The sequence below is a fragment of the Leptidea sinapis genome, chromosome 2, assembly GCF_905404315.1.
Source record: "Leptidea sinapis chromosome 2, ilLepSina1.1, whole genome shotgun sequence".
In the NCBI taxonomy this organism is placed as follows: Eukaryota; Metazoa; Arthropoda; class Insecta; order Lepidoptera; family Pieridae; genus Leptidea; species Leptidea sinapis.
Window position 1 is genome coordinate 22,938,238 of NC_066266.1, and position 27,253 is coordinate 22,965,490.

The 27,253-nt window shown below is 36.0% G+C and overlaps 2 protein-coding genes across 2 annotated transcripts; one reads left to right on the forward strand and one right to left on the reverse strand.

Annotated features, from left to right (window-relative positions):
• Positions 1 to 3,248: 3,248 nt before the first annotated feature.
• LOC126971462 (solute carrier family 25 member 44) lies at positions 3,249 to 10,582 on the forward strand. Its single transcript, XM_050817790.1, has 7 exons — positions 3,249 to 3,640; positions 5,029 to 5,180; positions 5,700 to 5,789; positions 6,769 to 6,894; positions 7,057 to 7,240; positions 8,849 to 8,976; positions 10,371 to 10,582. The coding sequence occupies exons 1-7, from the start codon at positions 3,460 to 3,462 to the stop codon at positions 10,563 to 10,565; spliced, it is 1,056 nt and encodes a 351-aa protein (XP_050673747.1). The 5' UTR covers positions 3,249 to 3,459; the 3' UTR covers positions 10,566 to 10,582.
• Positions 10,583 to 19,684: 9,102 nt separating this feature from the next.
• On the reverse strand, positions 19,685 to 25,632 carry LOC126977908 (phosphatidylserine decarboxylase proenzyme, mitochondrial). The gene has a single exon (XM_050826570.1). The coding sequence runs from the start codon at positions 25,377 to 25,379 to the stop codon at positions 24,234 to 24,236; it is 1,146 nt and encodes a 381-aa protein (XP_050682527.1). The 5' UTR covers positions 25,380 to 25,632; the 3' UTR covers positions 19,685 to 24,233.
• Between the last annotated feature and the right edge of the window lie 1,621 nt (positions 25,633 to 27,253).

Consider the following 27,253-nt stretch of genomic DNA (forward strand, 5'->3'; position numbering starts at 1 on the left):
TCATATATTGGGAAAAAGTTGAGCTCGTGATAAGAACATAAATTTTTAAACAATTTTATACAAAGGAGACATTTCTTTTTGTTCGAGGAATAGGCCCACCTCGAAATTTGATGTATAGTAATGAAACATATATTGATTAATTCCTTATAATCTCTAGATTACAATGGTATATTTAGTTAGAAATGGTCTAACCAGAATACTGAGATATACGACAAAATGTGAACGTCAAAATAACCTAAAAATCATATATAAATGTTAGTAATAAGCTATTACGTAATATCTTGACATAGAACAGTAACAGCCAAAGTAGGAGTGTAAGTAGTACTATCTGATATCAAAATAAACAGAGCCTGTAGGAAGAGTAAGGGTACAGCTGATAAATGATGGTTTACAATGATGCACAGAACAAAAATGTTTATCACACTAGTATATTAATAGTCCCAGGCGTGTGTACACCGACACCCAAATACTTCAGTTTAGCAGTCAGGGCAATCAACATAACCACTATACCAGAAACCTTGCCAAAAATACTTAACAACCATCATTGTAATTTCAGTCGTGTCTTAATAAAATAAGTAAATACTATTGAGGTAAGGTTTTGTACACTGTTTATCATTGGAAGAAATAACACATTGTTTATATAGTATTAATATTTATTAGTTATCATCTTTTATAATCAGAATCTCATCCAGAAACGATGCTCAGTCTCATCTTGATGCCCTGCCCTAAATACCACCCAACAGACATTTCATGTTCACAGCAACCAACAGAATGTCTACCCACCAAACCATTGCAACAGTAACCGGCAAGATCAGCTCGAGTATTAGAAATCGATGGGTCAACCAAATAAGTTTTTCAAATTGTGTGCCTTGATTGTATCCATTGTATTTTATATTCTCCGGAGGCCGAGTTCAAGTCTCCAGGTATCTCAGACACTAATTAATGTTTTCGCACATTACGATGAACGTACTGCACAATTTACACAACGACTCTCTGGAGTATAATATGCTGTAAATGCGATATTAAAATCTATGAAATAAATGAAATAATTATTATAATAATGCAAAGAAAACTTTCACGCAACTCGAAAGATACGAAAAATACGGAATTCTGTTCGCCACAAGTTAGGATTTCATCCCCACCATCTGGATGTGTGGCGGTCCTCTACAGTGCGGTTTTCAAGGAGCTTTCTCCCTCGTACTACAAAGCTATGGAATGAGCTTCCTTGTGCGGTGTTTCCGGGACAATACGACATGGGTACCTTCAAAAAAAGCGCGTACACCTTCCTTAAAGGCCGGCAACGCTCTTGTGATTCCTCTGGTGTTGCAAGAGAATGTGGGCGGCGGTGATCACTTAAAACCAGGTGACCCGTACGCTCGTTTGTCCTCCTATTCCATAAAAAAAAAATCAAAATGACAGATGCACAGTTCACAGATATAGACTTTGTCTATGTTACTTTATTCCATTACACGGTAATATTAAACTATGTACTTAATGCTGAATAAGTATAATCTCTATAATAATAATTGAAATGAGGTTCATGGATCAAATACATATTTGCTACTTTTCAAAAGCCGATAATCACTGTTACCACCACATTTTGCAGTAATATTTTTATTTTCTCACATGAATGACACAAATGTTTCATTGTACGCATTTTATTGCAATGGATACAGGAAATGTATCAAGCGTTTGCCTTATTATTATAATTTCATGAACCCGGTAAGATTTTACAACAAAATATGGCCTGTTGACAATAATAAATTAATTACAATTTAACTAGCATAATACGATAAATAAACATCACCATATCCAGTGGGCCCCAAATAATAATAATAATAATAAGTAATTATGAGTTTCCTTTATAAGAAAATATTTTTATACAAATTTTGTAAGGTGCATCCATTATGAATCTTATTTATTGTTTATATCTTTCTATGAAATCATTTATATTAATTAATATAAATTATTAATATTAGAAAGTAATAGACAGTAAACTGTATAAATATAAATTATCGTATATGTATCAACCTTTAGAACTTGAAGTCATTGTTTATGTAAGGATGCTTCTTGAATATTATGATCGTGAACGACGAAGCTGTAGATTTCGATATAAAAGAGAGGTTTTTAGTTCTTGCCACTTCTTCTCTTTAAAACTCAACCTTTATCGAAGTGGTGGTAAAAAAAAACTTTTGACACTCATAAGTGTCATTGCTTTGGCCTAAATGAATAAAGTGATTTTAATTTGATTTTGTACTCACCATTATACAACCATTAAATATCTTTACTCACCTTAAAGTTAAGGGCTCACCCTCCACGGAGCCCGCACCTGGGGATGGTTAAGTTTACCATCAGGGCTACGAAGGGAAATAGGTCCAGCTGGTTGGCCTTTTGCGTCATCGGGAGCTCGAGATGAGTGGCTGATAGATCCGATTTTATCGACCAGGTCCTCCGCTCATTCTTACCCGCGTGGCCGAGCAAAATCACCTTGCAGGGACCAACCTAACCTCGCCTATGGCCCCAATGAATAGTCGATGCGGCCTTGGTGCTCTCCAGTACTTTAAAAAACCTATCCACCCACATATGTACAATTATATTTGGCCTGCGCAGAATCAGACAAGAATCATGCATCATTATCCTCTATATAATCTACTATACGCACGTTCAGCTGATGGTAATTGATACGTCCTGTCCATTACAATACAGTGCTGCTCAGGATTCTAGAAAAACCCAAAAACTCTGAACGGCACTACAATTGGACGTAGTTCCTGAAAAACGTTCCAAGCCAAAAACATCTCATTTTAAGGAATTCGTGTTTAAAGTTTAATAAATATTAGTGTATTCCATACATGTGGGCTGGGCTACTAAGTCATGATGTCATTTAAAGAGTAGTAGATAGTAGGGCTGCCATTTTTTGTCAGTCCGTTAATTTGAATCACGTGACCAGTTTTGTGTTCTTAACTCAATTTCGACATGCTTGTGGTTTGGAAGGTTTTTCTGGAATTACGTCCAACTGCGCTCGTCACCTTGAGACATAAGATGTTAAGTCTTATTTGCCTAGTAATTTCACTAGCTACGGCGCCCAGATCGAAACACAATAATGCTTACACAATACTGCTTCAAGGCAGAAATAGGCGCCGTTGTGGTACTCATAATCTAGCATCCTGTGGCCATAAAGGAACCCCCCACTGGTACAAATTAATTATTCATTATTATAAGCTATTAATTAATTAATGTTATTTATTTTTTATGTAATTTATTTGTTCTAGCATCACATCCAGCAGTTAAACCATGGAAGAACCGGAACGCCATGATAATACAAACGTAATTAAAAGAATATCGTAAAGATAAAAAATAATCTAGTCGAAATATATTATTATTTATATAAATCAATTCCATATTTAATTGTTTGTAAAACAATGTGCAAAATATAATTTTGTGTTACCAAAGTATATATAGATGTTATTAAGCTTATGGGATATTTGGAAGGGAGAGAGAAATTCAGAGAGAGATAAAGGGAGAGAGAAAATGGCAGCCACTATGGTGGAAACTCCGCCGCCGCAGTTAATTACCACGATCGAATGGAGTATGATGGATAAGAGTAAATTCTTTCCGCTCTATACGTTGAGCAGCTTCACAGGTAATTCTGAGCCCTTTGCTAATCCTTCAATAAAAACGACAAAAAATAGGGGCACACATTTACGTGGGTTGTGTTCAGAATGGTTCAACCACACGGACGAGTAAAAAAATCAGGACTCCGTGTCACCTTACATAACAGTGAGGCACCAAAACAAGCCGGTAGACGTGTAAATACATAGCCCCACGAATACACTTACACTAATACAAGCCAATCGGCTGCCATTATTAGATTTGCCATCGTCCGTGGACTGAGACAGATCAGTTTGCGTCGCAATAAAATATTTTAATAACGCCGTCGTGCGTTGTGGAAAAGTGTAAAAAAAAATATAAAAGTATTTGTGGATATAGTATTAAGGGAGAAAAAATTGTGTAACTGGTATACTCCGTAACCGTACACACATTAGCATAAAGGTGCTTCACTTGCTAATATCACGGCGCGGAATCCTTCTCTTTTTACTACTTCGCGTTCAACAATACACTTAAGGCGCGCGTACACCTAATCCGTCGTCGGCCGAAGTTTGCTCTGGCGACGACGGCCGAACTCGGACGATCACTTTACATATATTGCAATTGAAATGATATTATGTAAAACGATGAAAATGTAAATGTTGATTTGAAAGAGTGGCAATGAGTTTCTTGCTACTTCTTCTCATTAGCTCAACCCTTTACGAAGTGGCGGTTAATTCAAAAAAATATTTATTAAATCATTTATAAGTGTCATTTCCGTGATCAAGTGGTTTTGATTTGATTTGATCGAATCAAACACTTGTAAAAGGAAGCGAGCGCAAACAACCCGGACATGTGTGTGCTTAGTCTGCAACAGTGTGTCGGCATTGGGCGGTGCCGGTATTCTGTTGTTCATTGTGTTAAATTAGAGGAATTTGAAGAAATGTATGTTTTAGAAAATTCATACCGCTATTTAATTGGTCGACGTCAACGTCAGCAACAGTGGCGTGTGTGGGTTAATGATTTATGTACAGAAAATGTACAGTTCACCCAGTTGAATATCACCACCTTTTTGCAGAATTAAAATCACAGCCCATTGAGTTGTTCGTATATTTTAGAATATGTTTTAGCCAGCAAGTTCGGACTCAACGGTTGATCGCCCGTTTCCTGACGTCATCGGACGATGGCGATTGTGTTGGTGCACGGACTCTATTTCTTTTACAAGATTTTGCTGAACGTGTTCGAACGGATTCGGTGTACGCGAGCCCTTACAGTATAGTAGCCTAAAATCGACCTGACAGCCCGATATATATTTTTTGATATCTGTAATAGTTACGGAGTATCTACTGGTCACACTTATGAATTACACCCTGTATGTAAAATATCCTGATCTTCCATAAAAAATGCCTTATGTTTTATTAATTTATTGTTTTTGGTTCATAGTTCGTTGCGCTTTATACCCCCTGACGCTCGTTAAAACTCAGATACAAGTGCAACGCAAAAAGGAGGCTTATAAAGGCGTTTCAGACGCAATCTCTAAGATTTACGCCAGTGAAGGCATGAGCGGATTGTACAGAGGATTTTGGCTGTCCAGTGTGAGTATACCCTTATTTTATTATCAGTCTTGTAATCAATACATTGGGTTTAATCAAGTATAAGTTTTAAAAGATAAGACAATTAACTGACATCGATACGGCGTGACTAGTTTAGTTATTTTCATAGTATTATTTGTTTGTTATTTATTGGTATTTTGTTATGCGCCAGTGCAGTCCATATTAATAGCAATTTTGTGCTGCAGAAAAGAAAATTGCGCTATTTATATCTAAACATTTTAAAGAATATAACATTTTTACATTTATGGTTAAACAAGGACCTTGGACAAGTAATAATTGCAGTTAAATGTAGTTAATACTTGTTGACTAGGAGCGCAAATTAAAGGTTTCATTAGTATTATTACTGTAAAATAGTATTTTCATACTAAATTTAGTACAGAAACCTTTTTGATTTAAAACCTCCTTCATGCATTTGTTGTTATATTGCGGAAAGTAATAAATTTCCGCACACACATGAAAAAGTATTATTCGAGCAATTTTATTAATAATATATGTTTGTAGTTTCAGATAATCTCTGGCGTTTTTTATATATCGACATACGAGGGCGTGCGACACGAACTCGGAAAATATGACATTAACGCCAAGATGAAGGTAAGAGCTAAAAATTAATAGAACTAAGCGTTATTTATCGGAAGAAATTTGCTAATAAAAATTTTGTAATTGATTTTTATAATAATTATACTTAATATTGGGGAAAGTAGTACTTCAATCTGTAGATCTGTGGTGCCCTCTACAATGTGCCCGGAAGCACTGATTATGACCCGATAGGGTGAGGAGATTTGGGCAAACTGTTACAGATGGTTTCCCTTGCATAGTGGAAGTTTTTATTGTATCTAAAACACATCCTCAGGGTGTTATTAATACTTATCAATTATAATACTACAAATTTATTGATTTCCGCATATCACTAAATTCAATAAATCTTCTTTTATCAATTCCGCTTCTTCTCAATCAACTTTCCATCACGTGAGCTTCTAGCCTGTTTCCCCCTCTTATATAAAAGTACCATACGCCCGCTCTCCTCGAGTTCGTCAACTGTATTGTTTGCATTGCGAACATATAGGTATTAGAAGTATACTGGTTTATCATTATGGTCATTGCATAATTGTAGGGCACTTTCCGTGAGAAAATTAGTAATATAGTATTAACTTTTTTTTTTAATTAAAATAAGGGACGAGACAAGTAGGACGTTCAGCTGATGATAAATGATACGCCCTGCCCATTAAAATGCATGCAATGATCAGGATTCTTGAGTTCTGAGCGGCACTACAATTGCGCTCGTCACCTTGAGGCATAAGATGTTTAGTCTCATTTGTACAGTAATTTTCTAGCCCTTCAGACCAAAACACCATAATGCTTACACATTACTGCTTCACGGCAGTAAAAAGCACAGTTGCTTTACCGATAATCTAGCCAGCATCCTGTGCAAAAGAGCCTCCCACTGATAAATGCTCTTACGACCCTTGGGCCTGGGACTTCTCTTTTCTTTTTATGCCCTGGGCTTCCCCAGTTTTAGTTTAGGTTTGTTAAACGAAATTGGTATCTATTTGAATGTGATCATTGGTTCCAGTCGTTCGTGGCCGGTGGTTGCGCATCTCTGGTGGGTCAGACGGTGATAGTTCCCTTCGACGTGCTGAGTCAGCATCTAATGGTGCTCGGCCTCGTCAAGGGCTCACCCGATGGCGTGAAGAACAAGGTGCGTCACGGAAAACTTATAATTTTACTTATATTGTAACTAATTTTACCTTTTTTGCGCAAATGATGAAGCCCCAGATTAGGCATAGTCGGAGAATTTTACCATTGGTAAATATTTTGCCAAATTATTTGGGTGAGCATAAAAATGTATTTTTTTTTTCAGAAAGTTAATCCACTAGGCTTAAACCTAGAGCAGCGCATGTCTAAGTCAGCTCTTGCCAAGGAGGTGGCTGTGAGGGTGTACCGTCTACACGGTCCACTGGGCTACTATAGAGGCTATGCAGCATCTCTGGCCGCCTATGTGCCCAACTCTGCTCTATGGTGGGCACTCTACACCGCGTACCAAGGTAATTATTATTAATAATATTCTGGAAGTAGCACTTGAATCTTAAGATCTATTCTGCCCCCCACATGTGCATCCTTGCACACCCTAATGATGACCATAAGGCTTTCCCTTCCATAACGGGACTTTTTATTGTATCTAAATTACATCCTCAAGACCTATTATAACATTTATGAGTATATACTCAACAAATGTATGTATATTGAATGAAGCCCTATCTTTGAACAGGAAAAATCTATGCATACTCACTAGAATGCTAACCGGGCACTGTCGCCTAAACAAGCACCTCAGTGTGGTCGGCATCAAAAACGACATAACTTGCAGATTCTGCCTTGAGGATGATGAAAAGCCTATTTATCTACTCTGCGACCCACTAACACAATCTTTGGCGACTACATCGTGCCACCAGAGGTGTTTGCAACACTCGCGTCAAGGAGATACTGCGGTTTGTAAAGGGCTTGACGACGAGCTCTAGTATGAGTGGCGAATACAATAGTTCAAATTTGGACGCGGTGTAACTAGGAATCTTTAGGACTAGGAAATAGCCACCCTCTTCAAATAATAATAATAATAAAACAAATGTATTACGATATACAAAAAGGTTACTATAACATAAATGACTTTCTTAATGATATCACTGATTGGGAATGGAGCGACCGCCCTCAGGCTATTAAATAATAAGTTTAACTGTGCGATATTACTTTGTAACCATATTTTTATGAAAAAAAAGAAGCCACTGAGTTTGTTCTGCCCGTTCTAATCAGGTTTGAAGCAAATTTTTTGGAATGGGCATACCACCCATAGTCGACTTTCAATAAGTGCTATATCATCTTATTTTGATTAAACAATTTGAGTTGCTGAATCCTTGGGGGTTTCAAGTGGAATAGGTCCTCTGCCTGGAGTATGGCGATGGCCTCTCACTCCAGTAGGATGTGTTTAGGATCTCTTGGCAAAACTTTCATAAGCTGGTTTCACCGAGATCAATTTTTTAGGTGTCCTTTAAGTTTGCAATTTCTAGTGAGGAAACCTATGAGAATTTGTAATCAACACCTTGTTGCTAAGTTCATGCAAAGCCTGTTTTCAGTTGTTGCATACAAAGTGTCTTTAAAAAAAGGTTTATCTACACCCATGCTTTAAATCCCCCTTCCTGCCTGCTCACGTTGCCATATGGCAACGGCATGAGACCACCGTTTAGTACGCTGTTATAAAGTTAGCATAGAAGACATTAAAGATTCTAAAACAGTTAGCTTATTGCCAACATTAAAACACCCATTGTCCTAATAGCCATTACATCATCCAAACGAGTGTTGTAATGAAATTCAGTACAACATTACAACACTAGTTTGGATGATGTTATGGTTACTAGGACTGGCTTATTAAATGTTACTAGTGAGCTAACTGTCTCAGAATCTTTTATAGAGGATTCATATTATGGGTGTAGATAAAGTCATCACTCATGTGATATTATTATCACATTCGTGTTTTAATACCCCTTATTACACAACAGTTGCATAAATAACTATTATATGTAGTATGCTACTAACTCCGTATCGAGTTCAGGAGGTATGGGCTTATGTTTATATAAGTTATAAGGTATCTCATATCTTTGCAGACGAGCTTCTGAGGGTAAGTCCATCGTGGATTTCGCATCTGTTCGTGCAGTGCGTCGCTGGAACACTGGGTGGTTTTACCACAACAATTCTTACCAACCCTCTTGACATAGTCCGGGCAAGGTTACAGGTAAACATAACTTAACTCAATAACGTGGACATTCTTTAGTTTAAGGCTAATAGACGATTTATATTTTGTTCATTTTCGCTATTAACTCGAATAATAATAATAATATATTTGTAGATAAAAACCACTAAGTACAAAATAGAACAAAACTTAGATTCAAATAAAAAAGTAAACAGATTGCCATGCATATAAATAAAATTGGAGTGTCTGTTTGTAATATTTAAATAACCGTTTTTTACTACATGTATATGAATATGTATATACGGTACATACACCAAAATAACATTTTTTTTTTACAATTTTTGTGTGTTTGTTGACTTTTATTGGCAGATAGCTGATGTAATAAAGAGTAATTTAGGCTGCGTTTATTTCAGAGAAATAATAGTGTTGCAATGTCCAAGAAACGGTCTAACTCTAAAAATTATTTATATGGCAATACAATGTTTGCCGGGTCTGCAGCACTGTATCTATCAAATTATTACGTTTAATTGGTAGGAGTTTTTTTTAACTAGATTAGTTTTTTGTCAGTGCACTTGTTGGATGCGATTACTAATTGTGACATTATCGACCATTATGTTCACGAAGCATCCTTACGCAAACAACGAATTATATTACTTTTTGTTGAATATTTGGTATTAAATAGTTATTTATTAGTAATTGGAGTTCGGAGACGAGACAAAACAAGTTAAGTTAGAAAACATTAAGAGTCATTCAAAACTCAAAAACGTACACAAGCTCTGTCAAAAGCAAAAGTGGAAATGGACTGGACACATTCTGAAGGAAAAGAAAGAGAGATGGACAAAAACCGTTACAGAATGGTATCCAAGAGACGGGAAACGAAGCAAAGGTAGACAGATTAGAAGGTGGGAGGACGATTTTAAAAGAATAGCAGGAAAAATTAAGTCACTAGTAATAATAAAGGCTATTTTATTTTTATTTATTTTATAGTTATTTAGGAAACTTTGAAATGTGGGTGATAATAGTATCACTTGAGTGTTTTAATACATAATTCCGAATCGGGCTCTTCTGCTTTCCGGATCACCCAATGTCCCATCTGAGCTATTACAGTCTTGTATATAGTGGCGAAATTAACCTTTGTATTCTAATGTTATTGTAGCAGTTTCTCATTAAAACACAGATAAAACTACATTTTTTAAAATTGAAATCGTTGGAGCCGTTTCCGAGATTCAGATTATAATGAAAATTGTCATTGTTTGAGGCTCTTTCAAGCCTAAACCACTGATCGTATCGACATGAAACTACCACCATTCGATGCGAAATTTAACCTCGATGGTTTATTTTATATTGTATTTGTAATATGATGAATAAAATAAATTAAATTTTCTTTTTAAAATTCGCCATGTTGTTCGTTTAAAGATATAAGATAATATTCACAGGTTGAAGGTGTTGGGTCTATGCGACAAGTGTTCAACGAGCTGTGGAAGGAAGAAGGATTCTTCGGACTCTACGCCAAAGGTCTGTCGGCGAGGCTGGTGCAGTCTGCCTGCTTCTCTTTCTCCATCATCCTGGGCTACGAGAGCATCAAGAGAGTTTCTGTCAGTGACGAGTTTAGGACGAGAGTACGTTGGTGAATAAACATTGTTAGACATGTTTGTGTTTTATTGACGTAGAGTAAATCTCAAAAACAATGACGTCTGGCATTCCACAACCGCGGGTTTTGCAAGAAATTTGTTGCCTCGCGCAGTCACTTTGTGGAATCAATTACCGGCTGCTGTTTTCTCGAAAAGATACGACTTAGGGACCTTCAAGAAAAGAGCATACTCCCACCTTAAAGGCCGGCAACGCATTTCTTGACACACCTGTTGTTGCGGATGTCCATGGGCGGTTGCCTCACGTCTCCCCATCGCGTGAACCTCTTGCCCGTTTGCCCCCTCTTATATAAAAAAAGTGGCTTTTTTTAAATGAAAAATAGACAATTATAAATGTTTTATTAAAAAAATAAAAATTTGAAAACAAAATTTTATGAACTATGCAGGACTTGAATCCGTGACGTCTCGCGTTCCGTGTGAGCGCTCTTACCAACTGAGCCAACCGTCCGAGTGACGCATCGTTGATAAAATGAATAAATGTTTTTATAGGGATTAACTGTTGACATTGTATGGATTAATGGAAGAATTTTGAATGAAATGAACATATGTTCGACGGACAAATGGCCGGTGGGGCTGTAAAGTCCTCGAATTGTTATCACGTACCGGAAGACGCAGTGTTCGTAGGCCCCCCTCAAGAGGGACAGGTGCCGGATGAGGGCATCGCAAGACCGATCGTCGTGGAGATCTTTGGATGAGGTATTTGTCCAGTAGTGGACGACTTCCGGCTGATGATGATGAAGAATATATCGAAAGGAATATTATTTACTTTACTTTTTATTGAGAAAAGGAGATGTCCTATCACTTCAATCAAAGCTCATAAGAACTTCATTTATTGCTTTCCCAATAAATACTAGAAAAACATTAAGTATAATAAAAGAATATATAATAGTATCAATTAAAGGAATAGGGACTCTTATGGTTTTATAATAAGGTGTAATTCAGATCACACAGCGCTACCAACCTACATTTTGTTTCACCTTGTAGTTGCCTCTCTTTCTATCGCGTGACTCTTCGCTCTTCTGACAACATTAGGGTTGTCAATATCTATTTTGTATTATAGAAAAAAATTAGCTATTTTTATAAGAAGACCTTTTATTAAGTAGGTAGGTACGGTTTAAGGAAAAGAAGACCACCCAAATGTTGTGAGAAGAGATAAAAGTCTAGGTTAATAACGCTGTGTGATCTGAATTACACCTTATTGTATGACCGTAAGAGTCCCTATTTCTTTCATTGATTTTGCTGAGTGAGACTTCTGTACTTGTATCTTAATATACATAAATTAGATGACACGTTGTTTGTCCGCGATGGACTCCTAAACTACTGAACTGATTTAAGTGGGGATTACTTCATGGAGTGCAGTTTAGTCCAACTTGAGAGATAGGATAGTTTTTATTTGGATTTGGGACCCATAATTATTTTTATTTCCAATATTTGTTTTGTATGGACATATTTACTGTGAGATAATTTATGACGCACGATTTCACAGTTCTGCTGTAAAACAATTTCATTTTATAACAACAAGGAGCATATGTTACGAAATAATTCTTGATGTTATAAAGTATTATTGACAAATTCATGAAAAAACAACAATTTATTTATTATGTACAGCACAAAGTCTGTTGGTTCAGCTAGTTAAACATATATTCTTTGGTATCACTTTTAAATCAGTTCTACATCTAGCTCAACTTCTCATAACTTATCATAAAAAATTCAATATGAACCAGGCAATGTCCGATAAGAAATTTACCGAATATACATATCAACGTCTATTAAGATAAAAGTATCGTACGATATTTGGCATAGTCTGAACTTGTCTTGATAAGAAGTTATTATTTAAGTCCGGGTTCTTCCGTTCAAAATATACTATGTACAGATAGAGATAAATTACTACCTTCTACCTGTCAATAATCTGAAGCTGTCCCAATATACCCGATAAGTCATTCTTATCGCCTTATATTGGGACGCGTGAATTGCAATTTCTATATAAACTTCTATCCCTGGTAAGCTATACGTAGTCCCATTGACAGACTGCGTGTAGGTACGGATAAGGGACAGAAAAGTCAACGATAGTTACGATTTTTATCTCAAGTAAGAGATAGACTGAATATTGGGAACGGCCTTTAGTAGTGAGTGAACCTCGTAAGCAATTATAAGTACCGGTATTATGTTTTGAATTCATTTATGCTTTATTACAAATAAACCAAATATAACCTGCCCTGATGTCTATATATCTGCGGGCTGTGTATTACTGAATCATTTTTTTCTTCTCTCTTTAATGCATTTGTCGCGATCTGTTGGTAATTTCCAACAATGATCAACACTTTTGTCTGCTTGCGCTGGGATTTTATTTTTTACTTGAGAGTGACCTATTGGCCATCTGCCTCAATTGTTAGTTGTTCTATTCAAAACGTGTCATCAAGCTAGTCACACGACGTCTCCTTACGGCCGTTCCCAATATTCAGTCTATCTCCTACTTGAGATAAAAATCGTAACTATCGTCGACGTTTCTTTCCCAATAAACTCATCGACGGTAACTAACCTTATCCGTACACGCTTTATGTCAATGGGATGACGTATAGCTTACCAGCGATAGAAGTTTGTATGGAAATTCACGCGTCCCAATATATGGCGATAAGAATGACTTATCCGGTATATTGAGACAACTTCAGATTATTGACAGCTAGTAGGTAGTAATATATCTGTATCTGTAGATAGTATATTGGGAACGGCCGTTAGATGGGTGAACTGAACACAGTCGCTGTTGATCAGGGCCGAGGCCAATATGTTGAGGTGATTCGAAATATCTTTGGAGATGATTTTTTATTTCTTCTTTTACTGTAGGGAATCCTAGATCTAGGTACATATATCTATTGCGTATTGCCATAAATACTGAAACATAACTTACATTTATTACTTTTACAGTGTGTTATTTTAATACATAAATATAAAACAATTTAAAATCTTAAAAAGCTTATTCGAAATGGTCTCCATTGGCTGCAATACAGTCCTTTAAATGTTGAGGCCAGTTATCAATAGAAGCACGCACTCTTTCCATGGGGAAATTCTTCACTGCCAATTGTACGGTTGTTTTACGGACTCCAAATTATCATGGCGTTTAGAGGAAGCCGTACTCATCCATCGTATCCAGCGGATTAAGATCGAGACTAGAAGACTTCAGCTCTGATGATGCCCGAAACCTTCGTTTCCAACCAAGACTGCGTAGACCGAGCTTTATGACCCGGCGCCGAGTCTTGCTGGAAGGACCATTCATGGTTATTGAACATGGTGTTGTTAATCGGCACAAGTGTATCAAGATACGATTCTTGAGAAGCTAGTGAAGCCCCTTAACAACAGCATGTTCAATAATTTTCCATGAAAATGAAATCGTCTCTTGCTGCAAGTCGTAAGTCATCTTTTAAAATACGCGACATGGTGCTAGGTGCTATCTTCATCTGCTGAGATAAAATCTTTTGTTCTCGGACAGGATTTCTTCATATTTGTTCCTTTACGTTTGACCACCTTTTTCATACATAACTAAGTACAAACACACTTTTTTTTATTAAAGAGGACAAACGAGTATATCGGTCACCTGATTCGGGTCGACCAAATTCTCTTGGAAAACCAGAGTAATCACAGGAGCGTTGCCGGCATTTTAGTAAAGTGTACGAGTTTTTTTTGAAGGTTTCCATGTCGTAGTGTCCTGGCAACACAGCACGTGCACAAGGAAGCTCATTCCACATCTATACGTGGAAGAATGTTTCTTAAAAACAACACTGTGGGGGAAAGCCACACATCCAGATGGTGGTGATATTCTAATTTGTGGCGTGTCGTGCGAAGGACGCATTCGGCGGCAGGAATCGGGTAAAACAGCTCTTCGGAACACTTCGAGTGATAAATGCGGTAGAAGACACACAATGAAGCGACGTCTCTTCGCAACGTCAAGTTGGGATAACATTCCCACCATCTGGATGTGTCCGCCACACATCCTCCACAGTGCGGTTTTCAAGGAGCTTTCTTATACGTCGGCACTACAAAGCTGTGGAATGAGCTTCCTTGTGCGATGTTTCCGGGACGATACGACATGGGTACCTTAAAAAAAAGCGCGTACACTTTCCTTAAAGGCCGGCAACGCTCCTGTAATTCCTATGGTGTTGCAAGAGATTGTGGGCGGCGGTGATCACTTAACACCAGGTGACCTGCACGCTCGTTTGTGCTCCTATTCCATAAAAAAAAAGTGATCCAGCCGTTCACAGAGCACTTATTTACTCACCACCAGGTCGAACTTACTCATCTCGTCTTTGTTTTTTTTATAAAAAAAAACAACTGATCGTTCTTTTGGTCCTATCTATATGATAAGGTACATCTAATATATGAAATTCTCATGTCACGGTGTACGTAATTGAACTTCTCCGAAACGGCTCGACCGATTTTACTGGTGTTGAATCAGCATCTATTTTTCTTCCACTAAATGAGCTCAATGGTCAACTCCTACATTTTTATTGGACATAATTTTTTGTTTTTTTTTTATGATACAGCATTAAAAAATACATTCAACCCTCTACGATCAAGCCCTATTTTTGCATCGCGATTTTTATATTATTCTGTTTCATCCACAAATCCGCTATAGGGTTGCAAGATGGTAATGGATCAATACTTACAATAATTGTGGTACGATAAATTTGGTAGGTCTGAGAATCGGTTGCATCTACTTTTTACACCCCAAAAATTTTTTTATTACTTTATATGGCAATACAACGATTGCTGGGTCAGCTAGTAATAATAAACTAGTGAGAGGATTGAAATAAATAAGAAATTTATGAGAATAGTACTTTATTACACTGAAGTTTGTAATACTTAACACGTCTTTGGTTTATAATATTAATTCACAATAATTTTAAACATTATAAAAGTGTTCCATAGACTATCAATCCGTTAGGGCGGGTACTCAGAACTACAATGGCTACTTAACTTTTATCTCACAAAAACAAAGTGTGTGTGTCTGCTTCGACGCTCAACTGGAGTTTACTCCTCAAGAACGATTGTCTTTGAACACTTACTAAACAAAATCAAGTCCAATGGAGTCGGTTACAAACAGACACACAGCAGAAACTAATAAAAGCGTATTCAGTCAACCCGACGTTTCAAGACCTTTCCAGATCTCGTTTTCAGGGAGACTGCAGATGACTTCAATCTCCCTGCAAACGAGATCTGGAAAGGTCAAGGAATTACACGGGTTTTAATCCTTTAAAAGTGTTTTATTTCAATGTGTAACACTCGCGTTAATATAAGAAAATACTAAAATCGTATTAATTAAAAAATAAATAATAGGTTAGGTTAAAAATTGTCTATTTGGCGTGAAAAGCGCTATATAATATAATCTCCATATTTAATTATGTGCATAGCTCATATAAATTTGTATGAACTATATTGATAATTCAATATTTAATAAATACAAAACACACATGTATTAGTTATAATATACAATACATGCCATATAAATGTATGAATTGTGACCTACTTAGTACCCACGTGCTTATCAGATTTTCCGGCACTATTATTTACACTTTCTTCCATAATTTATAGAATTTTCACTTAACTTTATCAAAGTATAATAATAAATCAATTTCAATAATATAATAAAGCTTCAAAATACAAGAAAGTGAAAGGTGCGCGAGAAATGATGCGCACCAAAAACATTACTATGCCATTTGATAAGTAGATTTTACTCTGCATTTTTTTCTCATACCGGCCGCCTTATATGAAAATCGATTCTTAAGGAGTAAACTCCAATAAACTCCAAAATAATACACCTAAATAAATCATTTTTCCATAATATCATTTCGGAACATGCTGTAGGAAATCTAGTAGCCGCGCGCTAACGTAGGCACTGACGCCTACTTACACCACGCCGAGCCGTAGTCGTTCAGAACTCATAGGTGATTAGCGTTCACGTGAAGGTGAATTTAATATTGTTTTTTATTTGTATACATATTATATATTTACATAAGTTGTTTGTTTGAAAATATCAATTATATCCTTTTATTTTTAGATTTATTTTTTTATGATTACGGTTAGTCGTTTTACCCGTGTGTTCGTTCAATGTCGCTGTAAAACAAACGACGGCGACAAAAAGTAAGTAGATAAATCGAAAGAGAAAGGAAACCATAGACCATAGAAGTATAGTAACTAGACTAATTGATAGCTTCCGTCTCACTCACACGAGAAAAAGTAAAGCTTATGCGAGTCTTATGTAAAGAAATGAGATAGAGTGATTAGATTTTTTGTTTCGTCATGCGTGCCGGTTTTTTCAAGGTCAGCACACCCGGTGTGCTAAACAAACTTGATAGCGCTGCACAGATATTTTGTTTACTTTTATTTGCGTCTATAAAAATAGCTATTATTGTTGTGAAATGTGTGAAATATCCACTATTTATTCAACATCAGTGACAATTTTATGTAGAATCGAAGGAAATATGGTGCAATGTTGTGTTTTACGATGTAAAAGTGATAGTGAAAGAACACTCGTGTTATATTATGTACCTTTATACATAGGATATTATCTGTCTCATGTTGGCCGCGCCACACCGATGTTAGTTATCTAGTTACTATACTTGGTCTATGAAGGAAACCTTTAGTTCGCCGATCTTCTATGTCTATGAACAAGTCCGTATACAATTCAAAGCGTCAAACATGAAATTTAGCGACATCTTACTATAGATACTAAAACTAATTTTACAATTATTATAACTTAACTACAATTCAATTTAACGACACAATACATCCAAATTAAAAAATAGAATCATGTGGTTTTATGAAACCACGGTAGAAGTGAGACTTACTAATTAAACACTATTCTTTGATCTTTCCTCGTTGATCAGTTTTTTGGACTCACTAGCTGTGTCGTTGTTTACCAAAAGCAAATAAAAGTTTCACTTACATTAAACACTGACAAAATCAATCAAAATAGCGTGGAGCACTGGCACAAATGAGTAATAGTCTATACACTACACGGTCTGCTGCTGCGAAATATCGGCGCCGCCCGACCGTCACGCGAAATGCGACACACAGACGAAAAAGTTTGAGAAGATGTAATAAAAGTTTCACTTTAATTACAATTACGAGCCCCTTGAACATTTTCTTGCCTCCCACTTAGGTCATGTCAATTACACTACTATTGATACTTATTAAACAGGTAGAAGACTAGTTTTAGATTAACGATATTCCAGCGTAGAGAGGTACAAAGCGTACAAGATTTTGTAACTTCGTACAAAGTGCCGCTTGCGCCTCTCTCTCCCCAAGAGAAGGTCGCCTTCGATGAGGGCTTAGAGGGCACCTGCCCAAAGCCATCCTCAGGTGGTGTTTAGTGGTCACCTAGGTTTTACGTGAGTCCCACATAACCAACGCAGACTTAGGCTGTGTTGGTATGCATGAGCATTCACCACCCGTCGTTATCCCGAAGGGTAGCCCTTTCCCTTGTTTGGGCGCAATAAAAAACAAAGACAGAAAAGGTAAGCAAATCTATTTTGACTAAAACCGATTTTGTTTGACATTGTAAAACTCTAAACAGTCAGCCAACTTTAACATTAGCTTTTTAGTACCTATTTTGAATAAACCACTATCTAACGCTTTTTGGGTGAAATCTCGTGAGTTCACGTCACGGAAATGCTTACAGCAGTGTATCTGTAGCTATACAGCTGACTTCTTGTGCAACATTAGTTCAATGTGTACATACTTTACATTGTTGAAATAGTGTTCTTGTTTGATCAATGTAATTTTGAAAACAAGATTTAAAAATAAATTGAAATGTTTTTATACATTATATAATTTCAAATTTTAATAATAAAAATTCAATGTTTTCTGTTCTATCGGCAGTCTACAACCGCCAATTTTTTTTTAGTTATTTTTCGGGGGTAGATCTTGTCTGCAACTGCTCGTGGTCATGCTAATTGGTATTGTAACCGTTTTAATAAAACTAAATAAAAATGCTATTGAACGGGTGCTGCTTGTGGTACCTGGATGGGGTCTTCGTGGATTTTATCTTTTATTTTTAAATAGATGTACCATTTTAAGTCATTTGTTTAAATATCTATATAAATGCTCGCATAATACCTCAACGTATTAACAGTGTATGAGAATTGATATATCTACTGCACTTGTTACTGTTTTGAAGTTTTTTTCAAGATTAATCACTTCTTTTTCTTTTCTTACACAAGTAAGTCAAAACGTTTGAGTAATTCTGGGGCATCAATTTACATACCTTGTATAACTATGAATATAGATTTAAAAAGATGAGAGTCTTGCCATAAAAGCTAAACTTTTTCGATTTGTTGCTAAAATGTTTAACATTCATAAGTGCAATTTTGACCTATTTAATATTTCTTTTTTCATATCGAACTATGCATAAGTCCTGCCTAAAACTATCGACAAAAGCGAGTGAGAAGCGGCTATTTGAGTGAGGGCGCTAGAGTAGCGGTGTGTCGAGCCTAAGTAGAGTTAAAAAAAAAACTAACGCCCTCTCTTCCAATTTCTGTTTCTTTGATGATGCGGGTTAGATTATGGGTATCACAACGGCGTCTATTTCTGCCGTGAAGCATTAATGTGTAAGCATTGTTGTGTTTCGGTCCGAAGGGTGCCGTAGCTAGTGAAATTACTGTGCAAATGAGACTTGACATCTTATGTCTCAAGGTGACGAGCGCAATCGTAGTGCCGCTCAGAATTTTTTGGTTTCTCAAGAATCCTGAGCGGCATTGTATTGTAATGGGCAGGGCTTATCAATTACCATCAGATGAACGTCCTGCTCGTCTCGAACCTTATTTTCATAAAAAAAGGCCCAGTACATGGTAATAGAACAGTATCGTTACTCAGCGGTACGAACAAATAGATTGACGAGGCGGACGGCGCGGGACTCAAGCGCAGTGTAGGGGGGGGGGGGGGGGGTGCGTCAATTTGGACGCTCTAGTGTGAAGTACTGTTCTATAACCGTATCGTGGTAGAGGACAGTGAATGGGAATGAAATATAATAATATTGACACACTTTTTACACAAATTATCTTGTCCCAAATTAGGCATATATAGCCTGTGTTATGGGTTGCAAGACAACGATATATTTAATACAATATATTTAACCATACATAAATACATATAAACATACTTAAATACATTTAAACATCCATGACTCGGAAACAAACATCGATATTCATCATATAAATGCTTGCACCTACCGGGATTAGAACCCAGGACCTCTAGCTTAGTAGGTAGGATCGCTAACCATTAAATCGTTAGAGATTTTCTCTCCAGCTAGCCTAGAGAGCAGTCTTTGTGAGCTTCAAGTCGCCTAGGAAAACGTCTCGCGCTTGAGAGTTATAATTATCCCTCTACGGCCCCGGCTCAGCTTCGCTGGAAAAGCATCCGAGCTACCAGTATAGAGGTCTTTTGTGGCTATTGTTTCAGGGCCTTAAAACGGAAAATTTCGGAAAAAAATTTAACTAATTATTCTGCAGCGATAGTATTGTTAAATAATTACTAGTTACCAGATTAAAATGTTATTAGTTGCAATTGTAAAATCTGTGATATTATAAAGTGTTTTGTAAAAAAATACTTTTATTTTCCCTACTGCTTTAAAAAATACACACAATTTAAATTTATTGCAATATGTCACTGAATTATATTAATATGGATGTTTGTTTCCGAGTCATGGATTCAATATATCCTTATCTTGTTTGGGGTAAGATAATTTGTGTAAAAGTGTGTCAATATTATTATATACTAATTTCGTAGGATAATATTTTTTTTTCCTGTGTGTAAAATAACTGTGTAATTATTAGACTTTAGGGTTAGGGAATAATAACACACAAATACCACCACGGGAGCATTCAATTGCTACTTTTGCATATCTCAGCAATTAAAGTTTTATAACACAAATTATATTGCACTCGGGCAGTGAGTATATGACATAAGATCCCGACGCAATGGGAAAGCAAAGACTAGTGACCTGTATAAATTCCAGCGCCCTTCAGACGGAAACACAGTAATGTTTGTACATTGCTGCTTCACGGCAGTAATAGGCGCCGTTGTGGTACCCATAATCTAGCTGGCTTCCTGTGCGAAGGAGCCGCTCCCTTGTTCAGACTTCAATGACAGCACACATATAAAATTCTATTCCTCGCAACATCCACGCGAAATAATTCGCATTCGTATCTTAGATATATCTTTAGACATATAGATTTATCTTTACTAATTAATTTACAATAATATAAAAAGCATTTTTTGCAATAATTTATTTGATTACAACACCAATGACAACATCTATATTATACCAAAATATTTCATAAAATTTCATATTTTTTAATCCTATACAATATACAGGCATCAAAACCACTTGTAACCTTTTAAAACTTTTCCTTGGTCATGTCAAAACACATCAAATACTTGAACTGTAAGGCATTGACGTACCATAAACGACTAGACTCACAATCGCGCTCAAAAATTGTCTGAGCAAAGTTTTCGTTCAGTTGTGTTTAGACCGCGCTTTGAATACAACGCCACGCAATGAGTGTTCAGTGAAAAACTTTCCAAATAACAGCATATTCAAACTTAAAAAGGATGGAGCGTCTATTTCAGGTAAGTGATCTTTTAAATTAACAAAATTATGTAACTTGAAGCTGCAGCTTCTACAATAGGCTTTGAACATTACTGCCACGAAATAAGGTGTTAATTTGAATGAATGTTTTAATGTTATCTGTATATGTTAATGTATATCTATATACAACGCCACTCGGACATTTTTGACTACGTTTTAATAGGCGATTGTCAATCTAATTGTTAATAGTATGTCAATGCTGTAAGGACATCACATATTTTAACAGACATACTCTGTGGTTGTCAGTCACGTGATTAAACTAATTATAATTGCTTCATAGCCATTGTCCTAATATGAATTGTTAATAGCCCTAGTCGTTAAAAAAAAACTAAAATAGCCTAGTGTGTATATCAGCCTAGGAAAAATCTCTAAGATAAAAGCGAGTCACTCGATTGTATGAAGCGTGCAGTCATTGATAGACTGACAGATGACGTCTATAATATTTTTTTTATATGAATCAATCTTTATTTATTTAATCTTGTAAGATTTTATGCAACAGTTCGCTTTCAAACTTAGCCGGATTATACTTCGTCGCCAATCGCCATCTTGTAATAACTATTTTTATAAACTTATGTCAAATGACTGCACGTTTCATACTAAACTAAATTTTAATTATTACTTAGGCAGCCCCGCCTCTTTTTACGTAGTATTTACACCCTCCTTAGTGTACATATATATCAACAAAACAGTACCATATATTATGTGAAATAAATACAAAATGGAGGGTCAATTCAACATACAAAACTTGACTCAATGTCTAGTAGGTTGCAGTATACAAAAACTTCATTACTATATTCATGACAAAATCTTAGACTAAGGATTCGTCTCCGCCGCGCTCCAACTTGATACCGCACGACCTAAGAACAATACAAAGTTTTAATACCCAACCAGACATTTTAGATTTAATTATTAGCAAAGTTTGACATAACATGTGGCACGTCAACGTCACACATTTTTCGAGACAGGCTCGAGTACCACTACGACCACTTGGGTGTAGTATTAGTTGCCGCACTTCGGCATCTAGTTGGAGCGCAGAGGAGACCAATCCTTAATCTAAGGACAAAATCTTAAAGTCAACCGAAGAATGGATTACACTATTGTTACATTTTTTACTAAGAATACTTATGGGTGATCACAATTATGCTTTCAATTTGATTACTTTAACTTTTAACATTTTAAACTGGTTGGAGAGAACAGCCACCCAACAGGCATAATGGATTAATGACCCACAACCACCATTTTAATTTATAGTTTGACAGTTTGCGAACTTTCAAACTGTCACTCAAACTTATTCCCGAGCCAACAGTTAATTCATATATAGACAAAACATATTATTTAAAATTCCAGCATTGTTAAATGTCATTAATGTTAAATAATTGTTAACATAATTATTATAAGCTCAAATGTTCATAATTCGCTATTCATAATCAATTCAGGCAGCATTTAAGTAATTGTGACTGATTTACATACACCATACAATAACAATTGCTAATAGCATAGGTATATATGTGCAGAACTATAACACACAAGCATATATCATTTATATGTGTTTAATTGTCCACAAATTTATATCATGTCCATTGAATTTTCTTATTATTATGTTACAAAAAGATACAGTAGAACCCGCTTAATACAATTTCTCGCAAAATACGCCAATCCCTGCAACTATAGACATGTTTTCATACACAGAATAACAAGAAACCCTGTTACTGCAAGGTTTTCCTGGATATTCTTCCATTAATGACAAAATGGCACACTACTTATTGAGAATACAATAGTATGAATAACACAAAAAGGAGTCCCAAGTGAGAATGATAAAAATGAAGACGAGTCAACTCCGCTTTTGGTTAGCTAGCTAGCTTGTCAATTAGCAGCTGTTAGTGATCTAAGACCTCTTGCAGCTTCTTTAACTAAAAGCAGACACAACGCAAAAGTTAAATTATGTTGAAAATCATGTATATTGCTAATTCATCAAAATCTTTCTGTCAAACAAAATAAGTGATTACTTTAAATGACATAATTAAAATTACAGTAAAAATTTAATTGCTAAAAGTGTTGCATTGCTAAAAGAATGAGAGGCAGACAGATACTAAGGTGGGAAGATGACATAAAGAAGGTTGCTGGACCAGTTTGGAGTAGAGAAGCCCGCGCTTCTGGGAGAGAGAGCACTGGAAGGTCCTAGAGGAGGCCTATGTACTGACATACATATAATCCACTGGGACAAGCTAGATATATTGCTAAACTATGTTTAAAGGCTATCTTTATCTTATGTATTTCATTTAATTTATAATTTAACACCGACATATACAATACAAGAAGGATTATGTTCTATATTTTATTAGTATTATATTCTATGTAGTATATTTTATTTCCCTATCCCGCATAATACACCATCTCGCTTAAGACACATTTTTGGTTGGGTCCCTGTGAAATCATCGTAAGCAGGTTTTACTGTAGTTTATTAGGCATTGTACAAATTCAAAATCATTATAGTACATCATCAGGCCAATAACCGATCACAAAACACTAATAACTCGTCAAAACTATTTACTATTCTCACATTGCACAAATTAGACTATTATTATGTGTAACAAATGTCACTTGCTATCTGTATGGCACTAATGTATTGAACATTGCCCTCAACACAAACCAGATGGATTTAGACTAATCACAAACATTAAGAACTCCTTTACAGACAAAATCTGGATACACAGAAATAATTTGTATAACAATAGTTTTATCACCTTTACACATTTCTCATATCCTCTCTGAAGAACTTTTCCTAAATTGTTTATAAATTAATGAACTTTAAAAGCTAGAAAAACACACAACTTCCTAACCACACATCTAGCATCTATGGTCAACATCACAGTATATAAAAATATCAACATTTATAATTAATACTACTACTAATACTAAAACTAAAAACAATACAAAGCTGCTTAAAGCACCGCTGTATAAAGATAAAATATCATAGCTAACTGCACTAAATACAATATATTTGAGAGCAGTCATCTTGATTTCTCTTTAGACATTAAGGTTAGAGCTTGGCCCATCAATACTTTATCACCAGCCTTCAAATTGAGTTGGAAGTTAGCAGGGGCTTCAAATAGCAATATAATGGTACTGCCCATATTGAATTGGCCAAATAATTCTCCTTTTTTAAATGCTACTTTACCCATATCATATTCATCAACACGCTTTCGATTACCCTTTGTATTAGTTTTCAGCTCTGGATCTTTGTAAATTTCTATTGATCCAACGTTTGTAGCTCCAACCGCTGTCATACTGAAAAACCCATACTCCCAATCCCCAACATAAACCGCCCTTTCATTCATTGTAAACAAACCAGGTATCAGATTAGCCATCCATGGGTTAACAGATAATAGTTTTCCAGAAAAATGCCTCCTAAATGTTGATTTCCAGTCGCAGGGTGAATGGAATCTATGATAATCTCCAGGAGCTAGATATATTATACACTGGTGTAGGATGTTACTTTTATCTTTTAGTAATGAGTCATAGTAATTTTTCCCTTTGTTCTGTGACCATTTGTTTTCACCTAAGAACTCCTCCAAACTGTAAGTTACTCCTTTGACTTGCTCGATTCTATCAGATTTTGCTGGACCACAATTAAGAACAACACCATCGCAAGGAGAAACACATGATGCGGGGGCTAAAACTCTCGCTCCCTCACGTAATGAGCGAGTAAAAAACGCCGACAAACTCTTGTAATAAGTTAAATCCGTAACGGCAGCTTCACTTATGTCTACATTGAACATCCGCACATACGTACCATATACGAAACTGCGAAGAGCCACAGGAATTTCAGTTGCAGCTATTTTGCCCCACAGCCTACTTGTGATTCGGAAAGGAAACATTTCATAGAACTTAATTTCCACTTGTGACACTTCGTAGTTTATGCTTGCACGGATGTAACACCATCCTACATAAATAACACTTCCAAGAGGCACCCACTTCGTAAATATCGTGCGGAAATTTGTCCATTTTGATTTCTGTATTTGACTAGTCGTCGTGTTGATTTGCTTTGTTTGACTGTGATTGTTCAATGTCTGTCGCAGCGGCCTATGCGGTTTTAATCTTTTAAACATTGGGTTTATGACTGGAAGGCACGTCCGAATGCGCGTTGCCGGAAACATTTTTCGCTCGGGCACCTCCCTTAGCGGTTTAAAAATAAGTGATGTTTATCTAATTAGCTGCAAATTGATTTGCGACTTGCGTTATGCGTAACGACTAAGCCGCCAACGTCCGATTATAGATTTGCAAGTTGCGAGTACTTGTTACTTCATAACCAATTACAATCTATCAAGTATCAACTATCATCAACCAATAAAAAACGTACAAAAGAACGGAAATTAATTTTTATTTTGACGTATCTCGATCATATTTCAACGAACGGGTGGAACGGCTTGGATCTAGATAAATATCCGTCAGGCGTCAACTTAACTCGGGACCTGGCTCGAATGACACTTGACAGTTCCAAGACAGTTCTAGGAAGTACGGTCAGCTAGAAAAACTCAACAAAAGCGGTTTGTATCTAGTAGGCCAGTAAGAATAGAATTTAACCTCGCACAAATTATTCGATAATTCTTTTTGTAAGGTGCAAACTGTGTAAAAAATCATTTTGTCATTTCTGGCAGATCGAAGTGGTGCTCTTGAATAAATTGGCCGATATCTAGGGAACTATGCACTTTAGGGCAAAAGTTATTTAAACCATTACTGTAGGAAATACAATATTACATCTTTTATTTCCTGTAAACTTTTTTGTAAAATTTACTGTTTATGATTTATGGTTCATTTTATTGGTTTTTCCATCTCCGTCGATAACTCTTAACATATCGGATTAATAAAAAAAAAAGCTGTGCAAATGCACACATTTTTGTTTTGTGTGTTTATTCTCTAGGTACAACTTTTTTTCTAATGTCCATGTTTTAACGGACGCACGTTGATTGGTGGCTACCGGGCGTAAAGTCGATAATTGGAAGAATTTGGAGGTACGCCTACAATACAATGTTACAAAATTAACAAACAAATTTAAAAAAATATTCCGAATGTTTATGTTCTTAATTTATTATTATTAGCACATATCATTATGACGTTGTTATTGAATATTTAACAAATATGGCTGTATGGGCTCGAACTCTTTGCCTATCCTAATAAAGGAAGCGAAAAACAAAAACCAAGAACAAATTAACGAATGTCAGAAAACTTCTGAAAACTAAGCTGACCCAGCAAACGTATTGCCATTATAAAGTAATAAGGAAAAAATCGATACTTAAATAAAAAGAGAATATGATGTCAACTGCAGCGCGACAAGGACAAATAGTATGTGTCATAGATTAATCAACCAGAAGTGAAAGCGTTTGTAACCGCTTGATTTTCTTGTTAGTTAGTGAGCGTCTTTCTTAAATTATATTATGATGGTTATAATAAGTTCTGGCTTTCAAAGTCTTATAATAAAGGTGGTATAGAATGAGATTAGTTATTATTAGATTATTATATTATTAGATTAGCAGGCTATTTGATATTTTATTAGTACTTAATCTTGGAATGTATGTAACGTACCAGGAGGTCTACTCACAAAATCGACAACGACACATTTGGAACGATACGATAATACTCCAAATATACCGCAACTAACCCTGTCTGCTGCCGGATGATCGAGGTAGTATATTTTAGGACAATTTAGGAAATGATGTAAAAAAGGCGTTGTTGCAGTGAATGTAATACGAAATTTAATATTTTTGAATAAACAAGTGCGTATAGCTGAACTATCAAACTACAAAAACAGCGGACGTAGACAGTAGTAGACGTAGTAGAAGTGCTATCTCCTTGCGTAGGAGTTTTTTCAGTAACACTTCCATTTCGGTATATCCCTTGCTAACTGCAGAAGAATCAATGGATCATTTTCTGTTTCTCCCATTATCTTATTGTAATAAACCCTCAACAAAAATACATTCATAAATAATATAATATACAAGAAATAATAATTGTAAACTTAAAACTTTTTGAG